A 26,974-nucleotide genomic window follows, 5' to 3' on the forward strand; every position below is an offset into this window, starting at 1 on the left:
CTGACGGCAACGTGGTACTAGCAATGTCTACTTAAGAGCTAAAAACAAGATAGAGGAGGATGAACAAATACGCCATAAATTAAGAACTCACAGCTGATTTAAAACAAACATTTTTATTTTGCATGTTTCAAATAACCCTGCAGATATTTTAAACAGCCCAAGTGTGAATAACCTCCACTTTTGAGAATGCAGACATGATCTTAGTGACTAAAAATCACACAAAATTAATAACAAACAGAAATAAATAAACACTAAGGAACACTAATGAACGACACAGACAAGCTGTTGATGATGAAAGAAAGAGAAGATGAAGGGAATTATGTTAAAAAAAAAAAAGGTTTAGTATGTTACAAGGCCACATGCCAGCACGGTAGAAGTAACAATACACAACCTGAAACCAGAACAGCCTCCAAATTGTAGTGTTCTCACATCAAATGGTTTTGCATGTATAAATGTTACTCTACATATAAAAGTGTTTTCAGTTCGAGTGCAGCTGTTTTTATTTGCTTCTTGTTTATGTGGCAGGAATCTGAGGGAGGCCGAACTCATCCACGAGCACACCATCCTGAACACAAAAGAAGAAAAAAACATCAGCCACGAGCAAAACACTTACATTTCAAGTGTTACTCACTTAGCAGGTTTGTGTTTAAACAATAGAGTGGACTGGAAAAAACTTAGTTTTGCACATTATAGTTAATCTACCAAACACATACACAGGATTAGAAACTGGCACCAGAATTCGTGGCAGGTTTAATAGTTTGCTTACATACACAGTCACACCCCAAAGGTCCATTTTGAAGTAGGAAAAATTCTTTATGATTACTTTTTATTTTACTTTCATGTATTTTCCACAACCCTGCCCTTCATGTCATGAAAACTGAGCTCTGTAGACTGTCACCTTATTTGTCTTGCTGTCACTGGGGATTCCCTCAGGGATAGACGGGGCAGCTGAGGCCTCATCCAGGTAAGAGGTGTCATCATCCAGCAGCAGCTCATCACCCAGTGCATCCAGCTCTGAAACCACAGTGGTACTGTCACTGTAATACTCCAGATCATTGCTCAAATTACACACTAGCAAAGAGGTCTTAGCTTCAATAAAAAGAGATCCAAGCTGTCCTGGAAGCTCCACATCGTGGATGCTGAAATCTGAGAAAGAGCCCCAGGAGGCAAAGAAGGCAGAGAATGAGTGTGATATAAAACAGAATTCAAACAACAGTGCCAGTGTATCTCCTGAAAAAGAGATTTTATGTGCCTAAATACAGGATCATAAAATATTGCCTTCCCAGAATGTAACTAAAAGGCATTTTAGATAGGTTCTAGCAACCCTCAAGTGGAAGGAGTTGAATGAATGGGACAATAGAGGAACCCATGGATCCAGAAAGTCCAGACTTTGTTTCCTCTTTTTTCCTTTATATAAGGGAAACTCAGTCCACATAAGCTCCTCGGATTCACAGAGGAGTCAGATTTCACAACAAGTGACACAGGACAACCATTCACATGTGGCACAATGGCTCGCACATTGGCCTTCTAAGAATACACTTAAGGAGTGATTCAAAGGTTGTGGGTTCAAGTCCCACCAGAGTTGAATCTTTAACTTTCCCTCACTATAGAAGTTAGATGCATCTAACGAAAAGGCATTTTAGTTACTGGGTTAAGCCTCAAATAACAAGTCGGCATAGACAAGGCATGTCTATGCAATAGCTAGCACTTTTAGTAGATTTTTAAATTACTTTAGTCACTATTTACCACATTTTTAATGGACGGATCACAATTGACAAAAAATGGCACAGGGCATCTTCTCGCACCTGGCAATGGGCAGTGCATTGAACTTCTAAGCATACACTTCAGGAGTGATTCAAAGGTTGTGGGTGTGAGTCCCACCAAAGTCAACACTTTTAACCTCTTCTTAATGTAAAAGTTATGTAATTCTTAAGAACGGAACTACAAGGCAACTTCTAACTCAAATAAGAAGTCCTCATCACTATACATGGAAGCTAATAACTTAGCATTGAGCTCTGGGATTTTAGCATACAAGAAGGGATTTCCACTCTCCAGTTGCTTAAAAACCAAATAAGAGATAAGACAGTTTACATGTACATGTTTACATGGGTGCTTGTATGTGGTTGACTGTATCTCTGTGATAAACTGGTGACAGATCCGAGGTGTACCCTGTGTCTTCCCCTATCACAGCTGGGCTAGGTTCTAGCAACAATCCAGAAAGTCTAAAATATATTCCCTCTTTTTTTTATAAGGGAAAATTATGGAGGAGCTGCTTCAAATTGACAGAGGAATTAGATTTATGAACATATGACACAGTACAACCTTTCACATCTGGACCGTGCATTGGACTTCGAAACAAGCACTTCAGGAGTGATTCAAAGGTTGTGGGTTTGAGTCCCACCAGAGTTGAACGTTTAAATTCTTAATGTAGAAGTTACATGCATCATCAGAAAGTAGTATTGGCTTTTTAGGCCCAATATAAGGAGTCTGAATATATAAGGTGTGTCATTGACAAGCCAACACTTTTAGTAGATATTTACATTACATTAGTTACTATTTCATTTAGAGATGGCACGATACCACTTTTTTATGTCCGATACCGATACCGATATCATAAATTTGGATATCTGCCGATACCGATATGAATCCGATATAGTGTTTTTTAATCAACAAAACTGTTTTTTTAAATATCTTGCTGCATTTTGTATAAGTTCATACTCAAGTTTAAAACAACAACTACACTAAAGCTATTCTGTTATACCTGTATGCAAAAAAAATATTTCATAGTTCAGCAATACTGATCAATCTAATAAACTTAAACCTACACCATCCTCCCTATTCTGGTATTTTAAAGAGTACTTAGCGTAAATATTAAGCAACCTAACTAATAGGGTTCCAACTCCCAGCAACAACAAAAATAAATAAATAAAAAATAGGGAACCACCCCTCACGCTCCACCTCATGATGCTTAATCGACGTAATCAACCTTAATTTGATGCAGTGTGAAAAAAAATGCACAGAAATCAATTATTTTTTTCAATATATTAAAATATTAAATAGATTCAACATCTTTCTTCAACAAAATTGCAGACTGCACAGATGGTACCTTCCCAAAGGAAAAAGTACTATAGCTTACTAGGGTATATTAGACTTAATAGTCACTATATACAGTAATTGACTTCTATTCATTTTACATCAAATTAAAACTTTGGGTGTCAGATAATTATTTATTAAAAGCTCGACATTTTAAATGAGAATAAGAAAGAAAAGTATGTCTTTGTGCCCCTTTTCCCTGTTAATGCCCTATCGGCCCCCCTGGCTAAACTTTGCTAGATCCGCCCCTGCACAGTTACCAGCGTCAGCTACGTAGAAAAAGATCCTCGAGTAGAAAGTAATATTAAATAAATTCTAACAGCAGCTGATCAAGCTTAAACGTGCTGCTGTTGTTCAACCGCTGGTTTCCTCTTTCTGGTGCAAAGTGGGCCAAAAACAAACAAGAGACACGGACTCGCGACAGAAAAGCCGATCAGCTGATCATTAAGCAGTTTCATGATTGAAGTAGCAGCAAGAGGAGGAAGTCGCTCCATATATCGCTTGTTAAGCTTAACGCAGGAATGCTTTACAAACATTCAGAGATGGACTTACACATTTGCTTTACTTCTCTCGGGATAACTTTGTCGGAGATGAAATGCCGGGTTGCTAGCGAAGCTCCAAATGCTATCCAGACCACCGACAGGTCCCGCACGCCACAGCCGCTCTATCACGTGATGCATACTGCTCCGACGTGCTAACGTTCTGAGGCGAGTTACGGCGTGTTGCAAGTTTTGTGAGGTGCTTTCGTGATATTTAATGGATCGGATTACATTTTTTATTTTTCTCCGATATCCGATCCAGTAATTTAGGTCAGTATCGGACCGATACCGATACGTAATATCGGATCGGTCCATCTCTAATTTCATTAGCGTATTAGAAGCACTGAAGCATCAAAACGAACCAAATAGTTTGTTGATACAAACTTGGGTAGATAGATCATGATGTGCATAAACATCAAATGTTTGAAATGGCGTGCACCAAATTGTCTAACTTCCTAGAAATAGTAGAAGAAGAAACTGTTTTGTTTGATGGAAATAAATGCCACTGTCTGGATTTCTCAGAATCTTCCAACTGGTGTGTTTACATGAAGCATTTTTCTTGAGGTTGGGCTTTTAAATCGGTTACTGTAGTTCATGTTAAGATTGCTATTGTTATCTCATAGTAAAAAGGCTCTGAATTCCACTCCAGCCCGTGGCCTTTCTGTGAGGAGCGCTCCCTGTGTCAGTGTGGGTTCTACCACAGTCCCAAGTCGCACATGGGGTGACAGATTGGTGACCTGTTGCTGACCAGGGGTAGAACCTGCCTCTCACCCCATGACAGCTGGGATAGGCACCAGTGCCCCCAGCGACCCTGAATCAGATAAATAGAAGAAGTTGGATGGATGGCTGACAACTATGGAGGAATCAATGGATCTTCAAAGTCCAGATTTTCCTTTATTCAAGGGAAACTCAGTCCATAGAAGCCACTTCAACATACATTTTAACATACCACTTTTTTTAAATGGTCAGATCACATCTGACAAAAAGTAAAACAGGTGAAACCATATCTGGCTCTGTGGCGCAATGGATAGTGCATTGGACTTCTAAGCAAGCACTTCAGCAGTGATTCAAAGGTTGTGGGTTCGAGTCCCACCAGAGTCAAACCTTTAACTTCTTAATGTAGAAGCTACATGTTTGTTCGTAACTTTAAAGTCATGTACATCTTAGTACTGAAGCTACTACACAGGACAAGGGCACACATCTGGCTCTGTAGCGCAATGGCTAGCGCATTGGACTTCTAAGCAAGCACTTCAGCAGTGATTCAAAAGTTGTGGATTTGAGTCCCACCAGAGTCTAACCCTTGACTTCTTAATGTAGAAGTTACATGTGTTTTCTTAATGTTAAAGTCATGTACATCTTAATACTGAAACTACAAGAAAATCTTCTGTCTCAAATAACAAATCTGTATAGACACCACTATCCATGGAAGCTAATCACTCAGATGTGATGTCATCACATAATCTGAGACTTTAGCATCCAAGAGGGAATTTCCACTCTCCAGAACCAAAAATAAGAGATGACTGTGGGATTACCTGGAGCATCCAGGTATTCTGCAAGTTAGGTTAATTAGTGTGAAAGGTTAATTGCATTTCTGTGATAGACTGGTGAGAGAGAAGTGGAAGAACCTGAATGGACGTGTGAAAACAGGAGGCAATTATGGATCCAGAAAGTCCAGACTTTGTTCCGTCATTATTCCTTTATTCAAGGGAAACTCTGAACACAGAAGCTGCTTCAAAGTCATAGAGGAATCTAATTTGTCAACAAGTGACACAGGACAAGGTCACACATCTGGCTCTGTGGCGCAATGGATAGCGCATTGGACTTCTAAGCATACACTTAAGGAGTGATTCAAAGGTTGTGGGTTCGAGTCCCACTAGAGTCAAAAGTTTAACTTTTCCTCACTATGGAAGTCAGATGCATCTAAAGAGTTGACATCTCTGTGGTGTAGTGCAGTGGCAGGGTGGTTAGCATCATTGTCTTATACCACAAATGTCCTGTGATAAACTGGTAACATATCCAGGATAGATCCTGCCTCTTGCCCTATAACAGCTGGGCTGGGCTTACCGTGTCTTGGTGGTTAACATCATTGCCTCACAGCAAGAGGGTCCTGGGTTTGAATCAGCTGGCCTTCCTGTGTGGAGTTTGCATGGTCTCTGGATGGATGCTGATACCATAGGGAACGGCTATATTTTCATTACATGGCTATATTTGAAGTTCGTCGCTCTAGCTATAGGTAATACATCAGTCTGTTCCACAAAAACCAAACAAAAAAATGTCTGGTCACAATGGCTCCACCCACAAAATATGTCACTGGACATATTTATGTGTCACAACCAGAGATGGGCAGTAAGGCGTTACAAGTAACACAGAGAGTATGAGTGTGCAGCGTTTAAAGCGTGGAAGTACTGACCTTACTTTGAGTTTGATTCCGTAAAAAGTCACAAAAACATTAGCGTTCACTGCATGGGAAGAAAACGTCTTTTTACAGCGAAAAAACCCATAAACTTCCGAGCAAGCACCGAGTACGCTGCAACGGAATGGAAAATTCACAGACAAACTCGCGGATTCTTCCACTAACTGCTGTGGCACACCTGCACCAGGGCAAACATCCACCTGCTATACAGGTGAAAATAGAGCAACAGGACTGCTGAGTCTTTGATTTTATTTATTTTCTGCTGTTTCACTTGGATTTATTTGAAAGAGTGAGTGTAAACACAAAAAATATTTTATTTTATGTGCTGGAATGTGCAGAAAATAGGTTTAAATGTTAAACAAATTTCTTCCAGTCAGAGAATGGTGCATATAATTTAATTTTTGCTTGATGCATAAAGTTAAAAGATTAAAACTAATAAAACGAGTTTTAAAAAGATACTTTTCCATTTGATTACGTTTTATATAATGTATTATGCAGAAAAAGTAGAATTGGGCTGAAAGATCTATTGCTTTATCACCTATTCAGGTTGTAAATTGTGTTTTTAAAAAGTAACTAATTAATTACTTTTGAAAATAAGTAATCAGTAATGTAACAGGATTACTTTTTGGGGAAGTAATCAGTAATTAGTTACTGCTTACTTTTTTCAAGTAACTTGACCAACACTGGTCACTGCGACTGTTCACTTTAATGCACCCTAAATGAAAAACTGCCAACAAAATGTACATTTACCTGCTTCAAGATCCTCCTCATCGATGTCTGGAGTGCCATAGCTGCGGCTCAGGGCTTCTTGTACCTCATTGGCTTCATCCATCATGTCCTCCAGCTGGTCCTGTAAATCCTGGAAGTCCAAATACTTGTGTTCACTTTTAATGCCTCAACTGTGAGATTTTAACTTTTATCTTGCATGTAAAATCATAATTTTAATTTCATCAGTTTTTAATCGACTGCTGCACAAATAGGAAGAGAGAATCACATAACAGCAGGGGGCACTGAAAATAAATGAGACCTATTAAGTGTGTTGATTAGAACTCATTTAAACAAAACTATTAACTCATTTTGTTACTGCAGGGTTCTGAAATCAGAGCAAGTTTAATTATACAGTAAGAGCTGATAAATTGCTGAATCTGGCTGCTGCTAAGAGTACAGTGTAAGTGTTGCAGAAATGTGATGTAATGTGAGGTGATTTTTCTTACAATTGATGCTTCGCATGCAGTAAGCAATTCTCCTGGCCTCAAGTATCTCCCCATTTTTGGCTAATGACTGCATTCATAGTTTAGACCAGTGGTTCCCAAACCTTTTTTGCTAGGCCCCCCTTTGTTTTACAAGAAAAATGTTCACCCCCCCCCCCTCACGCGCACGCACACATCCTCCAACCACACACGCCCATATTTTGCTCCATTGTGGTTTATTTCACACCTCAAACATTTAGTAAACAATTAAGCAAATACAAGTAATCTGGAATAAATGACAGGTAGTAATAAAATAACGCTACGTCCACGCCTACACAGGCATTTTTGAAAGCGCAGCTGTTTCGTCCACACGTAAAAGGCGTTTCGAATCACCGAAAACTGAGATTTTTTAAAACTCCTTTTTTGCGTTTATGTGTGGACGAGGAATGCAGAGTTCGTCACGCAACGTCAAAGGTGTGTGCCTTTTTCTGACTATCTGCAGGTTTTACACGCTTACATACACACACACGCAGTTACTGTCCCTCCATTTAGAAAGGCAGAGGCGTCACGGTGTGATTATTTTACGTGTAGTTGTTTTTTTCCTGTGTAATAATATTCGAATCAAGAACGTAGGATCCTGTTTGTCCGTGATTTGAACAGCCCAGCGCTGCTCCCGACGAAGGGAAAAGCAATTCTGCAGGGAGACCTACCTCGGCACTTGTGCAGGTGAAACCAAAGGGAAGATATGCTTCACCATATTTTTTAGTCATTGGCTTAGAATGAAGTTGGTTTGGAAACATATTCAGCTATGCTTCATCTCTTGCTTTGCGTTTGTGTGGGCGCCCCGTGCTAGCAGTGTCCAAGCGTTTTGTTTTTTTTCCCCTTTTCATACCGCACCCCCCCTGCAATGGCTCTGCAGGGTCCCACACTTTGGGAAGCTCTGGTTTAGACAAACATACATCAATCTGATCAAGTCTGACGTCCTTGTAAGCCTTTTTCATATCCTTGGCACCAATCTTCATGGCCTCCACCTGGGGACAAAAAATACATGTGGATTTAGTCGCTGACAACATTTTCTCATCAGGTACAGACAATCTGAACACATCCACTACCACAACCAGGGAACTTTCTAATGAGATTTGTTTAATGAATGGACAAAATCAAAAGCTTAGCGATACAATATAGTATGTCAGAAATCTAGATGTTTGGTACGTATGAAAGCTGTGATTTGGAAAAAAGTGCTTAACAGCAACTAAAAAGTTGGAGTCTTGGAGTCATGCTGTGTGACTCTTACTGTTGTTTTGGTGTCCTTTAATGTCTGGATCGTGTAGTTTGCCTGCTCCATGTTAAAGGATTGTTGAGCCAGCTGCTCCCTTTGACCTTCATACCTATGTAAAAACAATATAGATGCTTTAATACATTTGAGTCTTTACATACATTATTACACTCCTATGTTACCGTAAAATCAAGAGCTTTTCACACCCCAGCCGTCTGCAAAGGGTTGGTGCGACAGAGTAGGGTGAGATAGTCGGCTGCAAACTGCCCCAGTGCGAACTGGAGGTCATCGCTTGACAAAGACAACAGAACCACATCATCTGCAAAAAGGATAGATTGCATCTGCAGATGGACCTAATGCCCTTGACTTCTTAGCTGCACCAAGAAATTTTGTTTGTGAAAGTTATGAACAAAACTGGTGACAAAGGACAAAACTGGCCAAGTGAAACACCACTGGGAACAAGTCTGCCTTAATGGAAGCAATGTGACCAAGCTGCCACTAAAATAAGCTGCTGCTTTTTGAGATAATTTGGTTCTGTTAGTTTCATCGAATGACGATCTTCAACTTGCTTACACTCTTTGTTGCATTCAGTGTTAGCAAGCTTGTTTGCTCTGAGGTACTGTGGCGGTGAGCCTGATTGTTTAATATGACATGTTAAACAATCAGGCTGTTATGAAATTTTACAGCTCCAATTAGAGAGCCAAAAATATTTAGCCCTAGGTTTGACATCTATGATGTTAATAATCAACAGTTACAGCCCTAAACAAAGCAGTTTTTATTATTACGATAGATATATGACACAATAATTCGTGTGTGAGACATTTAAATAGTTGACTTCATTTGTCTCTCCACATTTGCCTGATTTAGTTCACTTGCTCACTCCTTATATAAGAACTCACTTTTACTACCTCCTCACGATGCTTTGGGTTGGCAGATCTGGTAGGAGGAGAGTCGTGTTTTGTTTTCTTTCAGATTCAACACTTCATGCATTGATGTTTTCGTCTTTACCTGTAACGGCTTCTTCTTCTTTCAGATGCTCCCTTTAGCGGATCATCTGCCTCTATCTCACCCTACTCTGTCACACCAACCCTTTGCAGGTTCTCTTTCATTAAATCTATAAACCTCCTCTGTGGTCGTCCTGTTTAACTCCTTCCTGGAAGCTCCATATTCAACATCCTTTGTCCAATATATTCAACTGGACCTCCTTTGGACATCACTCAACTATTGCAACCTTGACGCTTTAATTTCACCTCCAAACTGCTCAACCTGAGCTGTCCCTGTGGTTACTTCCAATACAAACCCTCAAAATCTTTAACTCTGCCACCTCCAGCTTGACCTCTTGTGCCACGATCTCCAAACCACACATCATAGCGGGTCTTACAACCATCTTATAAACATTCCCTTTCACTATTGCTGTTATCTTTCTGTCACAAATCAGTACCTGCAATTCACTTAAATCGTATGGTGAAATAAACCTTTGTTTAGATGATTTTAGTTTACAGGCTTAATTTTTTGTTCAACCTAATCTCCAAAATATTAACATATTAAAACTTTCCTCTTATTTGCCAACATCCACACTATGTCTATCTATCTATCTATCTATCTATCTATCTATCTATCTATCTATCTATCTATCTATCTATGTGTGTGTATGTATCAGAGAGGCTATCGTGCTCACATCTTTGAGATAAAGCATACAGATGTTTGCACAGTGAAGGACTCACATTCTCTTCTGCTTCAGGACTCTCATTGCCTTCTGCTTCACCATGTTCTGCAATTGAAAGCAAAAATAAATAAATAACATCGATGTATTTGTCTTCTAGCCTTTTAAACACCCAAAGTTAACATCATGTGTCCTACCTTCGAGGGCCCATCTCTCATCTTTTTCAGCTGATCCTTGTACTTCAAGAGTTCCGCATCTAGCCTGCCAATTTTCTTTTCAATGGACTCAGCCCTCGCATCCACCTGGAGCGAGGAAGAGATCAATTAGAGGTAATGATTTCCAGCGTCCTGGCAAACAAAACACTGTGCTAAAACGCCATGCCTGTATGTGGGTGCATTAGAAGAAAAAAATTAGAGAGGTAAAAGCTTGGAACATAATTGAGAGCTGTGGTTAACAAACACATCCCTACTTCACAGTCCAACCGAGGCTGAATGTCTTTTATTCCAGCCCAAAGTGCTGACTAACTGTAGCCTCTGAGCTAGTTGGCACGGATGCTGTTTTGACAAGCCTTTTGTAACCATGCTAGCTATGCACCGCTACCGTTAGGTCGCACAATATGGACATAAACAACAAAAGCTCACAGGCTGACAGTACTCACAGTGCCGATACAGTCCGACAGGTTCGCAGGAGGCGCTTTGGGTTTTCCTCGTCCGAATATTCGGTTCATTTTCTAAACGTCAGCCTTTAGCTTACCTTAGAAAACACAAAAAGCATCAAATGCAAAGAGATTTTTTCATTGAAGACACCCGGAAGCAACGGTTCAGACGCAAAATATTTCCATTGGTTGGTGCAAACGCTTGTGACCAATGAGATTTTAGACGCGCTATTGCCACTTAGCGGTGAGCAGAGGCACTGCAGCTTCCAGGGAGAACCTTTTGTCCCCACAGATTGCATCCACCATCAGGCTTTGTTACTCCCCCACTGCAAATAAAATGGCAACAAATGTAGGTTTTACTTAGATTTTAGATTTTATCTTTTAATCTGGTTCTTTCAAGAGCATGTTATTATTTATTGATTTTAATGTATAATCCCCAAAGACTAAAAACTGCTCTCTACGGAGTAAAATTCCATTGAAATGAGTAGTTATAGAAAGGTTGGTACTGCGTTATAATATGGCATCTTTTATTCAGGATTTGTAAGTTGTAAATTTCATTGCTAATGCTTTGCATATCTATTCTCAGAGGTAGAAGTATTTAGGTCCTGCATTCCAGTCCATGTAGAGAAAAGGTGGAAGTCATGCAAATTAATTCCTCCTGGTTCCTGTAATAGTTTTTAGACTTTTACATGTTTAAAAATTCTTTCAAAGAATGGGCCATATGTAACTTTTTATAGAGTCATTACTCCAGACAGAGCAGCATGCTGGTGCACTTATTAGCAATGCCTACCCAGAGCAAGAATTTGAACCTGCTAGTCAGCTGTAGTCACTGCATGTTTACATTTTCTCCATGTGCCTGAGTGGGTTTTCCTGGGGTGCTCTGGTTTCCCCATACAATACACAGACATGCATGTCAGGTTAACTGGCTGTATAGCTGTGATGGACAATCCAATCTGTTCCCAGTGTCATCTGAGGAGGATTAGGGCTTAAAAAGATGAATGGATGAATGGTGACTCCAATGGACAAGGCAAATCTGAGGGATTCTGAGATGTCTTTTCTTTTTTGATTAATTTAATGATTTAACTCTGGGGTGTCAAACACAATGTGACGGAGGCTAAATGCTGTTTTGGGTCGGCAGGTTTTGAAAAATGTCTCTAGTTATATTTATCATGGATCAGCACGCATGACACTTGCTTTGACATTTTGGCTCCTTCCTTCCTCAAAAACTCCTCCCCAGCACTCCATTTACCTTTCATAACATCCCAAAACCAGTCTTCATGTAGTAAGATATCTATATCTATGTCCTCACTGGGTTCTATTTTAAACAGTTGTTAATAGCCTGTTAATATGACATAATTACATATAATCTAATACACATAATTCTGTTTTCCCAGCACTTTCATTTTTAGTATATGGCTTATGAGGCAAACAATGAGTAGGCACCTGTTCAATCCTTATTAGAAGGCAGAGCTTATTACTGAACCTGGCTAAATGTAATGGCTTGCAAATGCACTTGCACCTTGGGAGACAGTGAGTAGAAAAATGCAGTAATCTTTGTAATTATAGCTGTCAGCTTCAACAATCCACGTAAGGACCGACTGATTTAATTTGCCTCTAAAATCCTTCAGAATCCCTTTTATCTGTGCACCATTATATTTGTCAGCTGCTGTAAGGAGGGGCACCTCATCTGGAAGCCTTTCACAAATGGCAACTGTAGAAATAATGAAAAAACAAACAAACAGTCCTTTTGTAATAAAAAGTAAATAAAAACCTGCACAGCCGATGATAGTGTTTGAAAAATAAAGTGGCTCATTCTTGGCTGTGTGGTGGCTGCAGTTGGGGAGCTGCCTTTGTCGCTCCAAGCTCATTCTCAGTGTATTTAAGTTTTCCTTTTTAGCTACGAGACAATTTTCTTATCTCTCATCAGCAGGATAACATTTTTCATTTGTGTCTATCCAGTGTTCCAAATATTCTTTATTTTTTTCTCATCTGTTGCAATTATTGATTATGATTTGCATTACAAAGCATTACAAAGTTATATATTGTTGAATCAACAACATCCATCCCAACCTCTTAACTGTCACAGAATATCTGACTTTATAAGAGCAACATAAACAGTTTTCACATTAGGCAACATTTTATTTCAACTACCATAAATAAACAGCGAGTGGATAGTTAAATTGTAGTAGAAATGGCTTTAAGCCAACTTTTAACAACTTAGTATAATTAAATAGAATATTGTTAACAATTTAAAAACAAATTAAAAAACCCCAAATATTGGTTTGTTCTTTTCCCCACACCTTCAGATAGTAATAACCCCGTCTTAATCACAAGCTCAAACACAAATCAAGACAAATCAACAAGATAAATAAAAAGATAGGAAGGTCACAGCAGTGCCAACATATCATTAAAGTCCTCACACAGGGGCTGAACTTACAGTCAGTGCAGATTCTTCCACGAGGCCGACTACACAAAGTGCCATACAATTAGCACAACAAGCATGGACCTCTGCCTCTCCCTCAGTGTGTTCACCATGGAAACATTAACATTGTATCTGAATTGAATTTACTTAATAATACCTTGAAAAATAGAAGCACTGAGGAGGTGGGCTATACAGTCTTCCTACCGCTTTTTTGACAAATAAGCTTTAAAAAAAAAAAAACTTCCTTGTGCCCACGCTGATATAACTGAAGACTGAACTGAAGCTCTCCTTTGTATTCACCTTGAATCTCACATTTCTCAGCTTTATTGTGACTTAGTTGTGCATGTGTGAAACATGTTTTTGACATCCAAAGCTCAAAGATACATCAAAATATGTCCAAACATCCACAGCAGCAGCAGCATTAGACATTAATGAGCTGATATTGTGCTGCATCAAATAATGTAATAGCATTAGAGGAATAATTAAGAGAAACATATCATAACAACACATATCCTCTGTAAGATGTTAATCCTCTTACATAATGCTACAGCTACTAAGCTCATATGGGATAAACTGTACTTTAAGAATAACAAGTCTTAAACTGTAAGTGCTAAAATCTACCTGCTATTTTATTTTAAACAAGCATAACAGCTGAACTCTGGTGCAGAAGATAAGGCACACAAACAAGGCACAAAACACAACTTCTGCTATAACACTATATCTTTATCAGATTTAAACAGGTAAATATATTACATTACATTTAAGAGTTTATTTGATTAAATCTGGGTGACCTGATGGCTACTAGAACAGCTACAATAATAAGTTCAGCAAACAAGGACGAGTCAGTAAATCGTTTTACAAAGATGAAAGAAAGACTTATCATAGACCATTACGAAGCACTTTGAACCATCTAAAATGGAAGGAATTTAACACACCATAAAAAAAAAACTTTCAGTATTTGTGTGCAGTGAAAGAGCGATGGCCATAATAACAAACTGTTTCATACAGAATGTCTGCGGCTGATGAAAAATGTATGTAAAGCTGAAAGAGCCGATGTGTTGCCATTAGAATATAATGCTCCGTGTCACATTTCAGCACATAAACTCACAAACACACATTTACCAAGCCCAGACTATGGTGACAGGTTGAGAGGAAATTTACAGTATAGACATTAAATTGCACTAAATGCTGAAAGCACTGTTGTGTAGATACAATACACTGTTGTCCTGATGGCGGTTGCCTTAAAGCCCTCTGCCCATTTTTTTCCTTTTACATGCGGTTCTAGTTTCAGAGTAGATGAGAAAAGGCGGACACTGTGTCCTGTTATCTCAAAGAGACTGCAGCATCACAGCTCTAAATGTTCAAAGATGCACTTAATACAGTTCAGCTTCAAACTGAGCCTACAACTGAAGAACAATACCTACTGATGTTTTGACAACAAAGCCGTCGTCAAAGTCAAGCAGCGGGTCAAGGAGAAAATACTTTGATTCGCTCTCTTCAGCGTTTTAAGTCGTGAATATCAGAGGATTACTCCCTGAGAGGCTATTAAATATTCTACATTAGTTAACTGTCAGAGTGAAAGGACTATTCACACACTTTTAACACCAAAGTACCAAACTGCAATGCACATCTATAAAACAATGACACACAGTAATGCACATTGTTCCCAACATCATCAGGGATAGTCCCTTTTTTTTTTAAATCCAGTTTCTTAAAGAGCTTTGATCTTATTCATGTTAATATGAAAGCCCAGACAGTTTACAGGTCTAGTTAAAAAACGTGTTTATCTTCTTTAAACATCTGGCTTCATCTTTGCAGTGTTGCCATCAACAATGTGAAAAGGTGCAAAAATTGCATTTCCTCAATTGGCCACTCGAGGCAGTCTCCAAAAGCGAGTAGTTCTCCACAGACTGCGGTGTCAAAATACCTGACTTTAATGTCTTGATGCATGCATCAAGTTACTAAATCCCAACAGGTTGATTCACTGGGCTAGTTTCAGTCATTGTGCAAATGTACTGTTTATTAGGTTGGGGAAACCTAAAGTCAGCTGAGACTGAAGAAGTCTCTTGGATGAGTGACGAAATGTTTCTCCCACTGAAAACGCTGCGTCCAGATGAACAGAATCAACCTTTTGGGACTCGACTTTAATGTTTGCAGTAAAAATAATGATTTCAATTTCTGTAGCTAATTTCCACATTCACAGCAACTAGACAGGGATGGGTTTTTGTCTTAGTTGTTATCCTGTTTGTAACTAACTCATTTTATTTTTGCATTAAGGCTTAAGGATACAAGGAGTACTGCAAATCCACTTCACAGACCTGGACTTCTTGAGTGTGTTTGTGGGGTCAGTGTTATATTTTTGATGCAATTTTCTGGCAAATAATATGGCTTTCTGAAAAGACTTCTGATTAATGTAGTATTTTGCCTGTATACGTCTTATCACTATTTAGCATGGGCATAATGATGATGCATCCCACTATCCTTTGAATATGATTTCTTTTTAAAAAGAAGATTAAAAAAAACACAATAAAAAAGTAACATCACGCTTATAATGATAAACTTGCGAGTGGGACTTTAAACTCTTTTATACTTAAATATCAAAACCACCAACAGGTTCATCTTTCTGTCAAGAATTTTTTTTACATAACTTGAACTGAAGCCTATTCATGTCTGTGCATCTTTTAAAAATTTAAGTCGTCTCTGTGTACTATTACATACAGTTCATTCTTTTAAGGCTTAATTATCTGTGTTCTGTGGTCTCCAACACGACTGAAGTCTATTCCTTGGTGACTATTTTTAGTGAGGAATTAATACTTTTTAGCGACTTTAGTGACTCATTCATTGCAGCAGAGTAGCGTACAGAAAATTAGAAGCTCCAATCTTTGTTGGTTGTGGCCTTTTCATGGGATTTGTGTAGTAAGAATAAAACATAGATTAGCACCAGGCTAATCTTTTAAGTGAACATGTTTTTGGCTTATTTGACCAACGTGCTGGATACAGAGCTAAAAATCTGGCCCTGACTCTGGCTTTTATCTCAGATAGCTGTAGTGATTTGAGTTAAGCCCAGCTCATTGGAGTCCTCCCAGCTCTGATAGGGCATAGAGGACATGTCCATGGCTAGTCATACGGGCCTGGCTTGCTTTACGCCTCCCCGAGCTTCTGCAGGGCAAGAATGATCCCGCAGAGTGCTTCTCACACGGCTCACTCCATGACAGTCACCTTGTCCTTGTGTTCTGGGACAGCAAAAGTCTCTGAAGCATCTCTTGAAGTTCTCATCCAGGAAAGCATAGAGGATGGGGTTAAGGCTGCTGTTGGTGTAGCCCAGCGCCACGCAGAAGAAGTAGGCGGCCATAACAGCCGTGGTCTCGGGGACATTTGTTGACAGCGTCTTGACCAAGATGAAGATGTGAATGGGTGTCCAGCACACCACAAAGACGGCGACCACCACCAGCACCAGACGGGTGATGCGACGCAGGTTGCGGTCCTTCTCGCGTGAGCCTGACAGCAGCCGCACGCTCTTCAGCCTCATGACCATCAGAGTGTAGCAGACAGTTATAATGATGACCGGTGCCACAAATGCAAAGATGAAGACACAGATCTTCATCAGCGTGTCCCAGTAGATGTAGGGATCAGGGAACTGTAAAGCACACTCTGTAGTCCCTGTTAGTTACAGAAGAATGCAGTTATAGGAACACACAGCAGGAAATGCTCAAAATGACACGCTAATGTCAGATTGACATGTTCAAAGTTACATGTCAAATTGACATCTTTAAAATTGCATAGAGATGTTTAGTGAATGGTTTTCTTGTGTTTATTAGCATGAAGGTGATGGATATGAAGGAAGTGTTACTCTCAGGGCATTAATAGCAGTAAAAAAAACATATGACTTAACCCTGTAACTCCAAATGCATTATATCTGACACATGAGTTATTGTGAGTTTTTGAGACCTCCATCGTCAGTGCGATTTCTTTTCCCCCCTGAACACCTAATACATTTCACAAAAATGCTGGATGTAGTGAATATGATTAAAAGTCATATATGCAAATAGGTATGTAAAGTCTTTTTTTTTCTTTTTAATTGTCAGAAGGCTCTAAACACTCCAGTTTAAAAAACAAATTGAATTTTTCTGGAAATTATTTCCCAGTTCTGGCTTTACTGGGTTAAAATTTAACCGACCCGATTTAGGTCAGTTAAACTGTTTGTAAACATTAAAGTCTGGCTATAAAACACTAAAATACATTCATAAACACCATGAAAAACTGTTTAGTTTCTCAGACATTTTACATTCACAAGCCACTTGTTTGGATAGAGCTGTTTATCTCTTTGTTAATGTAAATATATAATCAGCTGATCACCATTTAGACATGCAGACAAGTGACTTTAAACATGCTGTTTCATTGAGAATTTCAAGGACAACCATGGCTTGTTTTATGAGAAAATATCTCATAAATATTTTTGCAACACATTGGAGAAAATATCCAATGTGTTGCAATTCTCTGGGTGAAAATGCTTTTTGATGTCAGAGGTCAGAGGACAAAGAAAAGACTGCTTTGATCTGATGAGACAGTAATTCAAATGACCACCGATGCAACCACTCCTGCAAGCTAAGACCAGGTAACTGAGGTGACAATATGCATGAAACTAGCAGACTGAAAAAACTGGTGAGTCTGGTGGGTCAGAGTTTGGTATAAATGACATGAAAGCATAATCCTGCCTTGTATCAACGTTTCAGGCTACTGGTGGGGTATTGAGGTGAGAGATATATTCTTGGCACACTTTGGGCTCCTTAGCACAAACTGAGCATTGTTTAAACACCTCAGTCTACCTTATTATTGTTCCTGAACAACTGTCCCTTTATAACCAACGGTGTAGTCATTAACAAATTTCCCACATGTGGGACTAATAATGGTTATCTTATCTTATCTTATCTTATCTTATCTTATCTTATCTTATCTTATCTTATCTTATCTTATCTTATCTTATCTTATCTTATCTTATCTTCTGATGGTTGCCTCCAGGAGGATAACACACAATACCATCATCCCAAACTGATTTCTTGTGTTCGCTGTGCTCAAATGGCCAGCAGCAACTGCCTAGTGCTATCATGTCAAGATGGACCAAAATCTCTGAATGTTTCCAGCGTATTTTTGAATCTGTGCCACTAAGAATTCAGGCAACTATGAAGGCAAGGTGTACCTAATAAAGTGGTGTGTATTATGTTCTCAGTAGACATAGTTTGAAAAAAAATTTCATGCTATTTTATCCTTCGTTCTGTATTTGATTATGATTATGATCCTTTTGGGCTCCTTTAAATTCCTGTCCTGCCACCAGCATGGCTTAGAAATGACAATGTGAGAGAGATCCTGTGATGCATAAAAGTTGTCAATTGAGGAAACTAAAGTCCAGAATTAGATTCATGAGCAAGTCTTTGGATAAAGTGTCTTGTACTCAATAGAATTTCATTGTAAAGATGAATTTCAGACATTTGCTGAAAGAAAATATGTTCTTTCTAAAGGAAGACCCATTTTCTCTGTCATAGCTTCAGCAAATCAAGTAGCTAATAGGCTGTCATCAGACCTATAGAACACCCTGTTCATTGAATGTGAAGTAGCCAATTGAGATAATTCTCAGCTGTAAATTATATAGAGCTTTTAGCATGAAATCGCATATTAGTCTCCTTAGTACAGAACAAGGTAATTTGTCTCTACAGCAGACAGACTATAAATAAACTGAAATATAACCAAAAAAAAAAACATATAAAAATTAGATAAAGAACAGAGGTAGGGTCATACCAGTGCATGAAATGGTCATACCGTTATTAGTATTGGTGCTGCCCAGTATCATGGCAGGGATCCCAGCAGCCGACGACAGCACCCAGATGATAACATTGATGATCTTGGCCTTGACGGGGGTCCGGAAATCCAAGGCCTTAACAGGGTGACACACAGCTACGTATCGGTCCACGCTCATCATGGTCAAGGTGAAGATGCTGGTGAACATGTTGTAGTAATCGATGGAGATGAAAACTTTGCACGCTATCTCGCCAAACGGCCAGGAGCTGAGCAGGTAGTCGGTGCTCTGGAAGGGCATGGTGGTGGTGACCAGGGCGTCAGCCACGGCCAGGTTAAAGATGTAGATGTTGGTGGCTGTTTTCATTTTTGTGTATCTGGGGGGGAGGAGTGGGGAGAGTAGAAGTAAACATGATTCTCTTTGATTTTCTTTCATCTGGGGGGAAGCGAGAGTGATTAAATCATGTGTTCAGTATAATAAAGGGAAGCAACATGGGGGAAAACCCTATCTATCTATCTATCTATCTATCTATCTATCTATCTATCTATCTATCTATCTATCTATCTATCTATCTATCTATCTATCTATCTATCTATCTATCGATCTCTCTCTGTGTGTGTGTGTGTATGTGTGTGTGTGTTTGAAACAAGAAAACACACTATATGCATGCACTATACAGTTGCAGAAACGACAAAAATCCAACATTTGCTTCATTTTAAACCTCATTTCTGTTGATGTATGTCCCAGACCCGAGTAGAGGTGATACCAAACTTAATGCTTTTCTGAAAACACATGAGCAAACACACTGCAAAGGACTTGATCAGTGCGCACCGAATTCCCATTTTATGAGCTACTCCTGCAGATACGCACTCGGTTTCAAGCTGATGATCATGCTCTTTCACACAACAGATAACACGATTTCAAAGCTGATAGCTCACCTTATGATGACATACATCACCAAACAATTGCCGACTAAGCCCACCACGAACACTATGGAGTAAACGGCGACTATGATGGGGATGATGGGCGACATTGGCTCGGGTTCAGCATCCCAGGTGGCGTTGGCAGTGTAGTTGAAAATATCCGAAGGTTGCCAGGTAAAGTTTGGGATGCACTCCCCCGGCTGGCCCGAGGGACACCGGTCCTCTTTGAAGATGTGCACCACGTTGCTCTCCATGGTGCTGAAAGCTGCCGCCGCCGCTGCTGTTGCTGCTGCTGCTGCTGCTGTTGGGCGTAAACTGACCGTTCAACTTAATTTGGTGCAGACCAAGACAGCAGAATATCTGGCGACTGTTTAAAAAAAACAGGGCAGTTTTTTCCATTAGCACATACTGTGGGATCTGTGTGCGAGAACAAGAGCCAACACAACGCGCTCAAGGACATAATTACACAAGTGTGACACCACCTTACCTGCTTTCCCGCTTCCAAAAAAGTTCATTGGAATAAACCCAGGCGGATGAGCAGAAGTGCAAACACGGACTGAAATCCGGATGCGAGGAAAAACGTGAGAAACAAAAGGTTTCCGGGTAGTTGGCGAACGCACAGCACAATCCACTGGCTGTGCCACTGCTGCGTCCCCGAAGGTGCGCACTGGAAGCCCGCACTGCTCATTCAGTGACATCAGAGGTAGCGCCAACAGATATGACAGAGTATCCAGCCAGAATAAGGACTCTTACCACAGGAATAACAGCTAGATAGAAACACAGTCCGTTTATCACTCTTTTATCTAAATTTGGACCATTTTTGTTTTATTTCTGGTACTTGCATTACTAGTGACTAACGCACTTTGACCGTTAAACCACCCTTTAAGCTACACAAAATAACGAAAATAATCTTTAAAATGTATTTTTTTTCCTCTGTGTGTTCAAACATAATGTTATGAATTCCTGTTTTTGCGGCCAACTGACGTGAGAGCTACCACCGCAGTGCAAAAAATACAGAGTCCTGGTTGCTGAAGGTTATAAGACATTTTAACGCAGACGTCAGGCGATCTAACCAAAAAATTATATATATGAATGCAATGCATATGAAACAGCCTGAGCGGAAACGAGCGATAACAAAGGACGCTACTTTGCGCGGCTTCACGGGAAAAAAGAGGGGGGAAAGTGATCGGCACCTCATCAACATTCTTGTTTCCAATTTTAACCGGAATTAGTTTTGCTGCAACAGTAGAGAAGTCTCATTTTTCAGCTTTGCCTTTAATCTCCGTAAAAACATTTTCCTTGCGCATTGTCTCTTTTATTGATTTAACTTTACCCGAAAACATGGATCTACTCGTCCACCCCACAATAACACAAAATGTAAAAACACTGAGATGTCAAACTAACGAATCACTACCATCGCAAATAAAGAAAGCACCAGTCCCGATATTACAGGCTATTCCCATGTAACCTGTCTCCCCCTTTCTCCCCCAACAGTCAGCAGACAGATTCCAACCAGCATGTAATTAAGCGTGTGCTGTTTCCTTTCCTTCGTTTCATGCATTGACAGTTGTTGCTTAGAGACCCATCATGGCCAGGTGTAACTTGAGTGACAAGGCCTTTTTGTAGGTGTGTTTCTATTGTCAAGGACGGACTTGACTTTGTGAGATGTCCTGTGTTGTTGTTGTTGCTTTTTTTGTACAAATATTTGATGCAAATCCCACTTGAACCTTGAGAATCGCATCGTTTTCCTCTGCGAGTGAAGGAAGGAGGCAGTTACAGTGTTTACCCTCAGTCTTATAAGTGCAGTGCCAAAGGTCTGTTTGCACATAGATGCAATCTGCTACTGTTCCTCTGGCACTTGAAACAGTTTTATATATATATATATATATATATATATATGCATTTGCGTTCCAGAGGAAGAGAGGAAATGTTTGTTATGTAACTTCCTGTAGATGAGGTCAAGAGGGAATTCCTTTTCGCATTTTCCTCCACTTTGCATAGTGAGCCCAAGACCCTATCTCTTCAGTAAGATGCTTCACTTTAACGATGAAACAACTTTCAGTGAAACAACCTAATTTCACTTTTTGTTGGGGATTTCCCAAATGATCTATTTAAAAAATAATAATTCTTTCAAGAGCTCTTCACCTGCTGATTAGTGTCGCATTTTGAAATTTTCCATTTATTTAGCTCCATTTGAAAACTGTCCTTCCATATGCAGTATTAGTTTCCACTTTAGCATTCACTGAAAGATTGCACCAACAGAAAAAAGATAGCTACGGTTTGCGTGCAGCTTTTGGAGATTAAAAAAAAAAAAAGCACAATGTGCTTCCCAGACACAACCTCTTCCCAACAACAAAGTAATACTTCTTTAATCCTACAACTATATTATTGATTAATCTTCAAAATATCTGCCTTCCCACCCACTCTCGGTTACACAGAGGAAAAACTGCCGCTTGCAGAGCACATATTCACCTGGTTTAAAGCCTTAAGGTTACTGTGTTGTTTCAGCAGTTCAGCAAAACAGTTAAGAGTAAGTAAGAGGTCAGTTTAAAAGGTTTCTTCTGTAATCCAACATGACGTATTTTTGTTAAACACATCTGTCTGCCTGAAGCTGATGAGTGAAGCTACTGTATTTAAAAAAAATATGGTGAAAGATGCTAAAATTTTCCACAGAGCTGCGGGATATTGTAGAGCCAGGTGATAAATCTCTGTGGGTAAATAAATCTTACACAATACACCAAGTGACATCACCATCATTATATTATACAAAATGGTCTTATGAAATGTGAAATCCTGTGAATTCAGTTTAATTTGATTTTATTTATTTATTTATTTTTAACACTCTTTAACAGTATTCAGTACCTTGCATGTGACTAGAAGAACTTTAAATTTAACTGTTGATTTAACAGGGAGCTAGTTAAGAGAAGCTAATAGGCACAATAGGGTCTCTCGTTTTTGTCCCTGTTAGTAGTCGCACTGCATCATCATGGATCGATTGAACGCTTTCAGGGAACTTATTTTTTAAACAACTTGATAGCAATGAATTAAATTCAGCCTCAGAGTAACACATGCACAAACTAGTTTTTCACTGTCACTGTCACAGAGATGAAAGAAATAAATTCTACATATTTGTTTATTGTGCACACTGAAGGACATATCCTGGCCAAAAGTAACTCCCAGGTTCCTCAGTGTTATGGAGGGAAAGATAATGCCAGACAGAAAAATGGTCTTTCAACCCATTTCCAGCATTTTGCACAATTTTGTGAATAATAATTTAATGTTAAAAAATATTCTACATGCTCTATTTTGCACCACTATATACTCCTCTGAAATTGTCACTAGTTGTTTTTTGCAATGTGGAGTTTCTTTAGTAGTGTGTAGTCAAATATGAGACTTTTTTTTGTATTTTAAAGAGCCAGTACTCAAACATTTTTTGATGCATCTGTCCCAAATTACAGCTCCTGATTCAATTTAATGGTAGGAAAGGCAGGTGAAAATATCATGCTTTTATCTTTAATAGTTTTTCATGTTCATCATTGCCTCAGATTTCAAAGTGAAAGAAAAAAGGCTTGGAAGTGGGAGAACAGTGCTTTTTAAAAGTATCAATATCTAGAAAAGTATTCGATATAAACTAAAAAATCACAGGAATCATTATACATGTCTGGACTTTAGAGCATAATGTTTTTAGGCAAATCAGAGACGGTCAAGTAATGAATGTTTTAAAAATGTCCTGTTTCGAGATGGAATGTACCACTCGTTCATAGTTTAAGTGATTTGTGTTATTTGGCTTAATAACGGTCTGTGGCCAGGTATCCGCTATATAGCAAAGAAAAAAAAATACAGTATTTTCAAATAATGTTGGCTACGGGAAATAAAAAGATAATGGTCCCTGTACAGAACCCTGTGGAACTCCATGACTAATGTAGTAAAATGATTAGTAGTATGGAATGCTGCAACTCTTAAAATAAACAGTTCCTTTGCACATGATTACCAAGCTGTTTTATAACTACCGTATTTTTCAGACTATAAGGCACACTTAAAATCCTTTAATTTTCTTAAAAATCAACAGTGTGCCTTATAATCCGGTGCGCCTTATGTATGAATTCTGGTTGTGCTTACTGATCTTGAACCGATTTTATGTGGTACACGGCATTCAAAAATCTGTCAAAAAATGTTTTAGTACGACTTTAGTAAGATACGAAGCCATACTGCTTGATGGATTGTCGGAGCATTATGACTGTGTAAAGTCTTTCATCTTTAATAAAATGATCAGCATTGCTGCTTTATCAGGTGTAACAATTAAGTTTAACATCCAGGCATCCATGAAAACAGAACATATACAATTTAACGGAGTTAGAAGTTAGCTCGCTAGTTTCCACCTAAACATGATAATAATAATGGATACTTTATTGATCCCCATGGGGAAATTACTTGTTTTTCTCTGCATTTGACCCATTCACTCAGTGAAGCAGTGGGCAGCCCACTAAGCAGGCGCCCGGGGAGCAGTGTGTAGGGACGGTGCCTTGCTCAGGGGTACCTCAGGGTAGCCGTTAAGTGGATTCGAACCGCCGACCTTCCGATCATGGGGCGACCACTTTACCTACTGAGCTATCCCTGCCCATGTTCTGACTGAGAGATTTCTGAAAAATTAAAACAGACAGCTCTGCTATCACTTCCAACATTACCACAGCTAAAATCACAAAGCAGCATCCACATGTCCATGATAATACAGCACTGGCAGGGGTGGAGGTGTGGAGTTAACTGTTTTCTTTTTAATTTGCAAAGTACAGATGCTTAGCTTAATATTAACTGCTGACTCATTGAAGATAAGACTTATAATTTAGACTGTCAGGATTTAGTATTTTCGCAGCAGCTTTCTTTAAAAAAAGAAACGGTCACAGTTTAAATATCCAAATGCAGCATTATTACCTTGCTAAATAAATGCAATGTGCATAAAAAAGAGCAAAAGTTTGAAATACTTTTTAAGCCTTTATATTCTAGATGATTCTAATCTGTTGTTTTGCTATTTGTCTCACAATCATTATTCCACTTTAGGCACAGTAGATAGAAACAGGTTACATGTTAAGCAGCAGAAGACCCATTAGGACAGCTGTTTTCTTCAGAGCCATTCAATAAAAGCCAGATGTTAAAACGTATTTTGGTTTACAAAATATATTTTAAATACGGAATACTAGAGACCATTTAAATTGTGAGATGACAAGGATACATATGCTGTACATTCCCACATGAAGAGAGATATTTGGTTACCACAACCAACTAAAAAAGCACGTTTCTAGAACTTTTTAGGTATTAATAATAACTAATGATTAAACACGGAGTAGTATATAAACACATTTGGAATTCAATTTTGGATTTAACAGGCAGCCAATACAGAGATAATAATGATAATAATAATAATAATAATGGATTGGATTTATATAGCGCTTTTCAAGGCACCCAAAGCGCTTTACAATGCCACTATTCATTCACTCTCGCATTCACACACTGGTGGAGGCAAGCTACGGTTGTAGCCACAGCTGCCCTGGGGCAGACTGACAGAAGCGAGGCTGCCATATCGCGCCATCGGCCCCTCTGGTCGATGGCGCGATCAGATGCAAATAGTGAAGAAATATCTCTCCTTCTATTCCCTGTCAGTACTCTTGCTGCAGTATTTTGGATCAACTGAAGGCATTTCAGGGAGTTTTTAGGACATGCTGATAATTATCACTTACAAGTCTAGCCTAGAAGTATCTAATGCATGAACTAGTTTTGGACTTTTACCCAAAGAGCTCAGTTTTTATTTAATAAATCCTGAATATGTTTTCCCTTGTACTTTTAGAGTCCATTAACTGCTGTTTGACAAACTTCAGGCAGGATGTCATGTGTATTTTACTCAGAGTGCCTTCTGTCTAACCACTCTACTACAAGTGCCTAATGGAAGAATTGCTGCTGATAATCTTCTAGCAGGTCAACCAGCCCCTTGCAAAAGACTTATGAAGCTCTGTTTGTGTGACTGTTGGGTTCGCCTTGTAATCGGAAGGTTGCCGGTTCGAGCCCCGGCTTGGACAGTCTCGGTTGTTGTGTCCTTGGGCAAGACACTTCACCCGTTGCCTACTGGTGGTGGTCAGAGGGCCCGGTGGCGCCAGTGTCCGGCAGCCTCGCCTCTGTCAGTGCGCCCCAGGGTGGCTGTGGCTACAATGTAGCTTGCCATCACCAGTGTGTGAATGGGTGGATGACTGGATATGTAAAGCGCTTTGGGGTCCTTAGGGACTAGTAAAGCGCTATATAAATACAGGCCATTTACCATTCTCTGTTACAGGGCCAACATGCTTTCTTACACACAGTGGGCTCTAGCAGGAGTGTTGTGGATTTGTTTATATATATATATATATATATATATATATATATACATACATACATACATACATACACACTGGAGTGTTTATTTAATGGAATCACTGTGATAAGCATTTAACCTATATGTGTAACATCACAAGACCCACATATGTTGGTCAAATATTATCCACAATTATATATAAGTTTGTGCCACTTGTTGTATATGAGCATATGTGATCAATACTGTCTGAAATAAGTAATAGTAATTAGGATCAATAACTTACCTTTGATTGTGTTATGGCCAACGGTGACGTCCAAACAAAGGGTTAAATACACTTGGCCCTGCTAAGATGCACCTGGGACACCTTTTGCCCATCTCTGTTGCCCAAAGTTGGGAAACCCCCTTTTTGAACGGATATAGTAGCATACCCCTGGCAGCAAACTCGACAAAGTTCTCGGGAGGATTAATTGTTTTCTCTCTGCAGTCTGTTTAATATCTGTAGTTTTGCAGACTTTTGGACTCACTCTGGTCAAAGGGACCCAATTAAAAATGGTGGACGCTGGGAACAGTGCTTGGAAAGCTATGGAGTAGTGCCAGAAAGTTATGTAACACTAGTGTCGGAGATTAAAGAAGGAAAAAAGTGCAAATTGACAAGTGATTGGGGGAAAGTAT

The 26,974-nt window shown here is 39.3% G+C and overlaps 2 protein-coding genes and 2 non-coding genes across 5 annotated transcripts; 2 read left to right on the forward strand and 2 right to left on the reverse strand.

Moving 5' to 3' along the window:
- Positions 1-94: 94 nt before the first annotated feature.
- chmp5a (charged multivesicular body protein 5a) lies at positions 95-11,003 on the reverse strand. The gene is made up of 8 exons (XM_085253283.1): positions 10,833-11,003; positions 10,372-10,476; positions 10,236-10,282; positions 8,530-8,623; positions 8,195-8,266; positions 6,796-6,904; positions 899-1,014; positions 95-565 (listed from the first exon to the last, which is right to left on the reverse strand). The coding sequence occupies exons 1-8, from the start codon at positions 10,899-10,901 to the stop codon at positions 515-517; spliced, it is 663 nt and encodes a 220-aa protein (XP_085109409.1). The 5' UTR covers positions 10,902-11,003; the 3' UTR covers positions 95-514.
- On the forward strand, positions 4,642-4,733 carry trnar-ucu (transfer RNA arginine (anticodon UCU)). Its single transcript is given in 2 exon segments — positions 4,642-4,678; positions 4,698-4,733. It is a non-coding gene; the product is annotated as a tRNA-Arg (tRNA).
- trnar-ucu (transfer RNA arginine (anticodon UCU)) lies at positions 5,423-5,514 on the forward strand. The gene is given in 2 exon segments: positions 5,423-5,459; positions 5,479-5,514. It is a non-coding gene; the product is annotated as a tRNA-Arg (tRNA).
- A 1,885-nt stretch (positions 11,004-12,888) lies between the features above and the next one.
- On the reverse strand, positions 12,889-26,256 carry oprk1 (opioid receptor, kappa 1). 2 transcript variants are annotated; one of them, XM_085253282.1, is made up of 4 exons: positions 20,453-26,256; positions 19,981-20,332; positions 19,066-19,418; positions 12,889-16,911 (listed from the first exon to the last, which is right to left on the reverse strand). In XM_085253282.1, exons 2-4 carry the CDS (start codon positions 20,217-20,219, stop codon positions 16,373-16,375), a joined length of 1,131 nt encoding a protein of 376 aa, XP_085109408.1. In that variant the 5' UTR covers positions 20,220-20,332; positions 20,453-26,256; the 3' UTR covers positions 12,889-16,372. The 2 variants fall into 2 exon arrangements, with proteins under 2 accessions (XP_085109408.1, XP_085109407.1); XM_085253281.1 differs by having other exon boundaries at positions 19,981-26,256.
- Between the last annotated feature and the right edge of the window lie 718 nt (positions 26,257-26,974).

The sequence above is a fragment of the Mchenga conophoros genome, linkage group LG18, assembly GCF_057382185.1.
Source record: "Mchenga conophoros isolate Kocher_MC1m ecotype Shallow Benthic linkage group LG18, M_conophoros_male_GT1.1, whole genome shotgun sequence".
NCBI lineage: Eukaryota > Metazoa > Chordata > Actinopteri > Cichliformes > Cichlidae > Mchenga > Mchenga conophoros.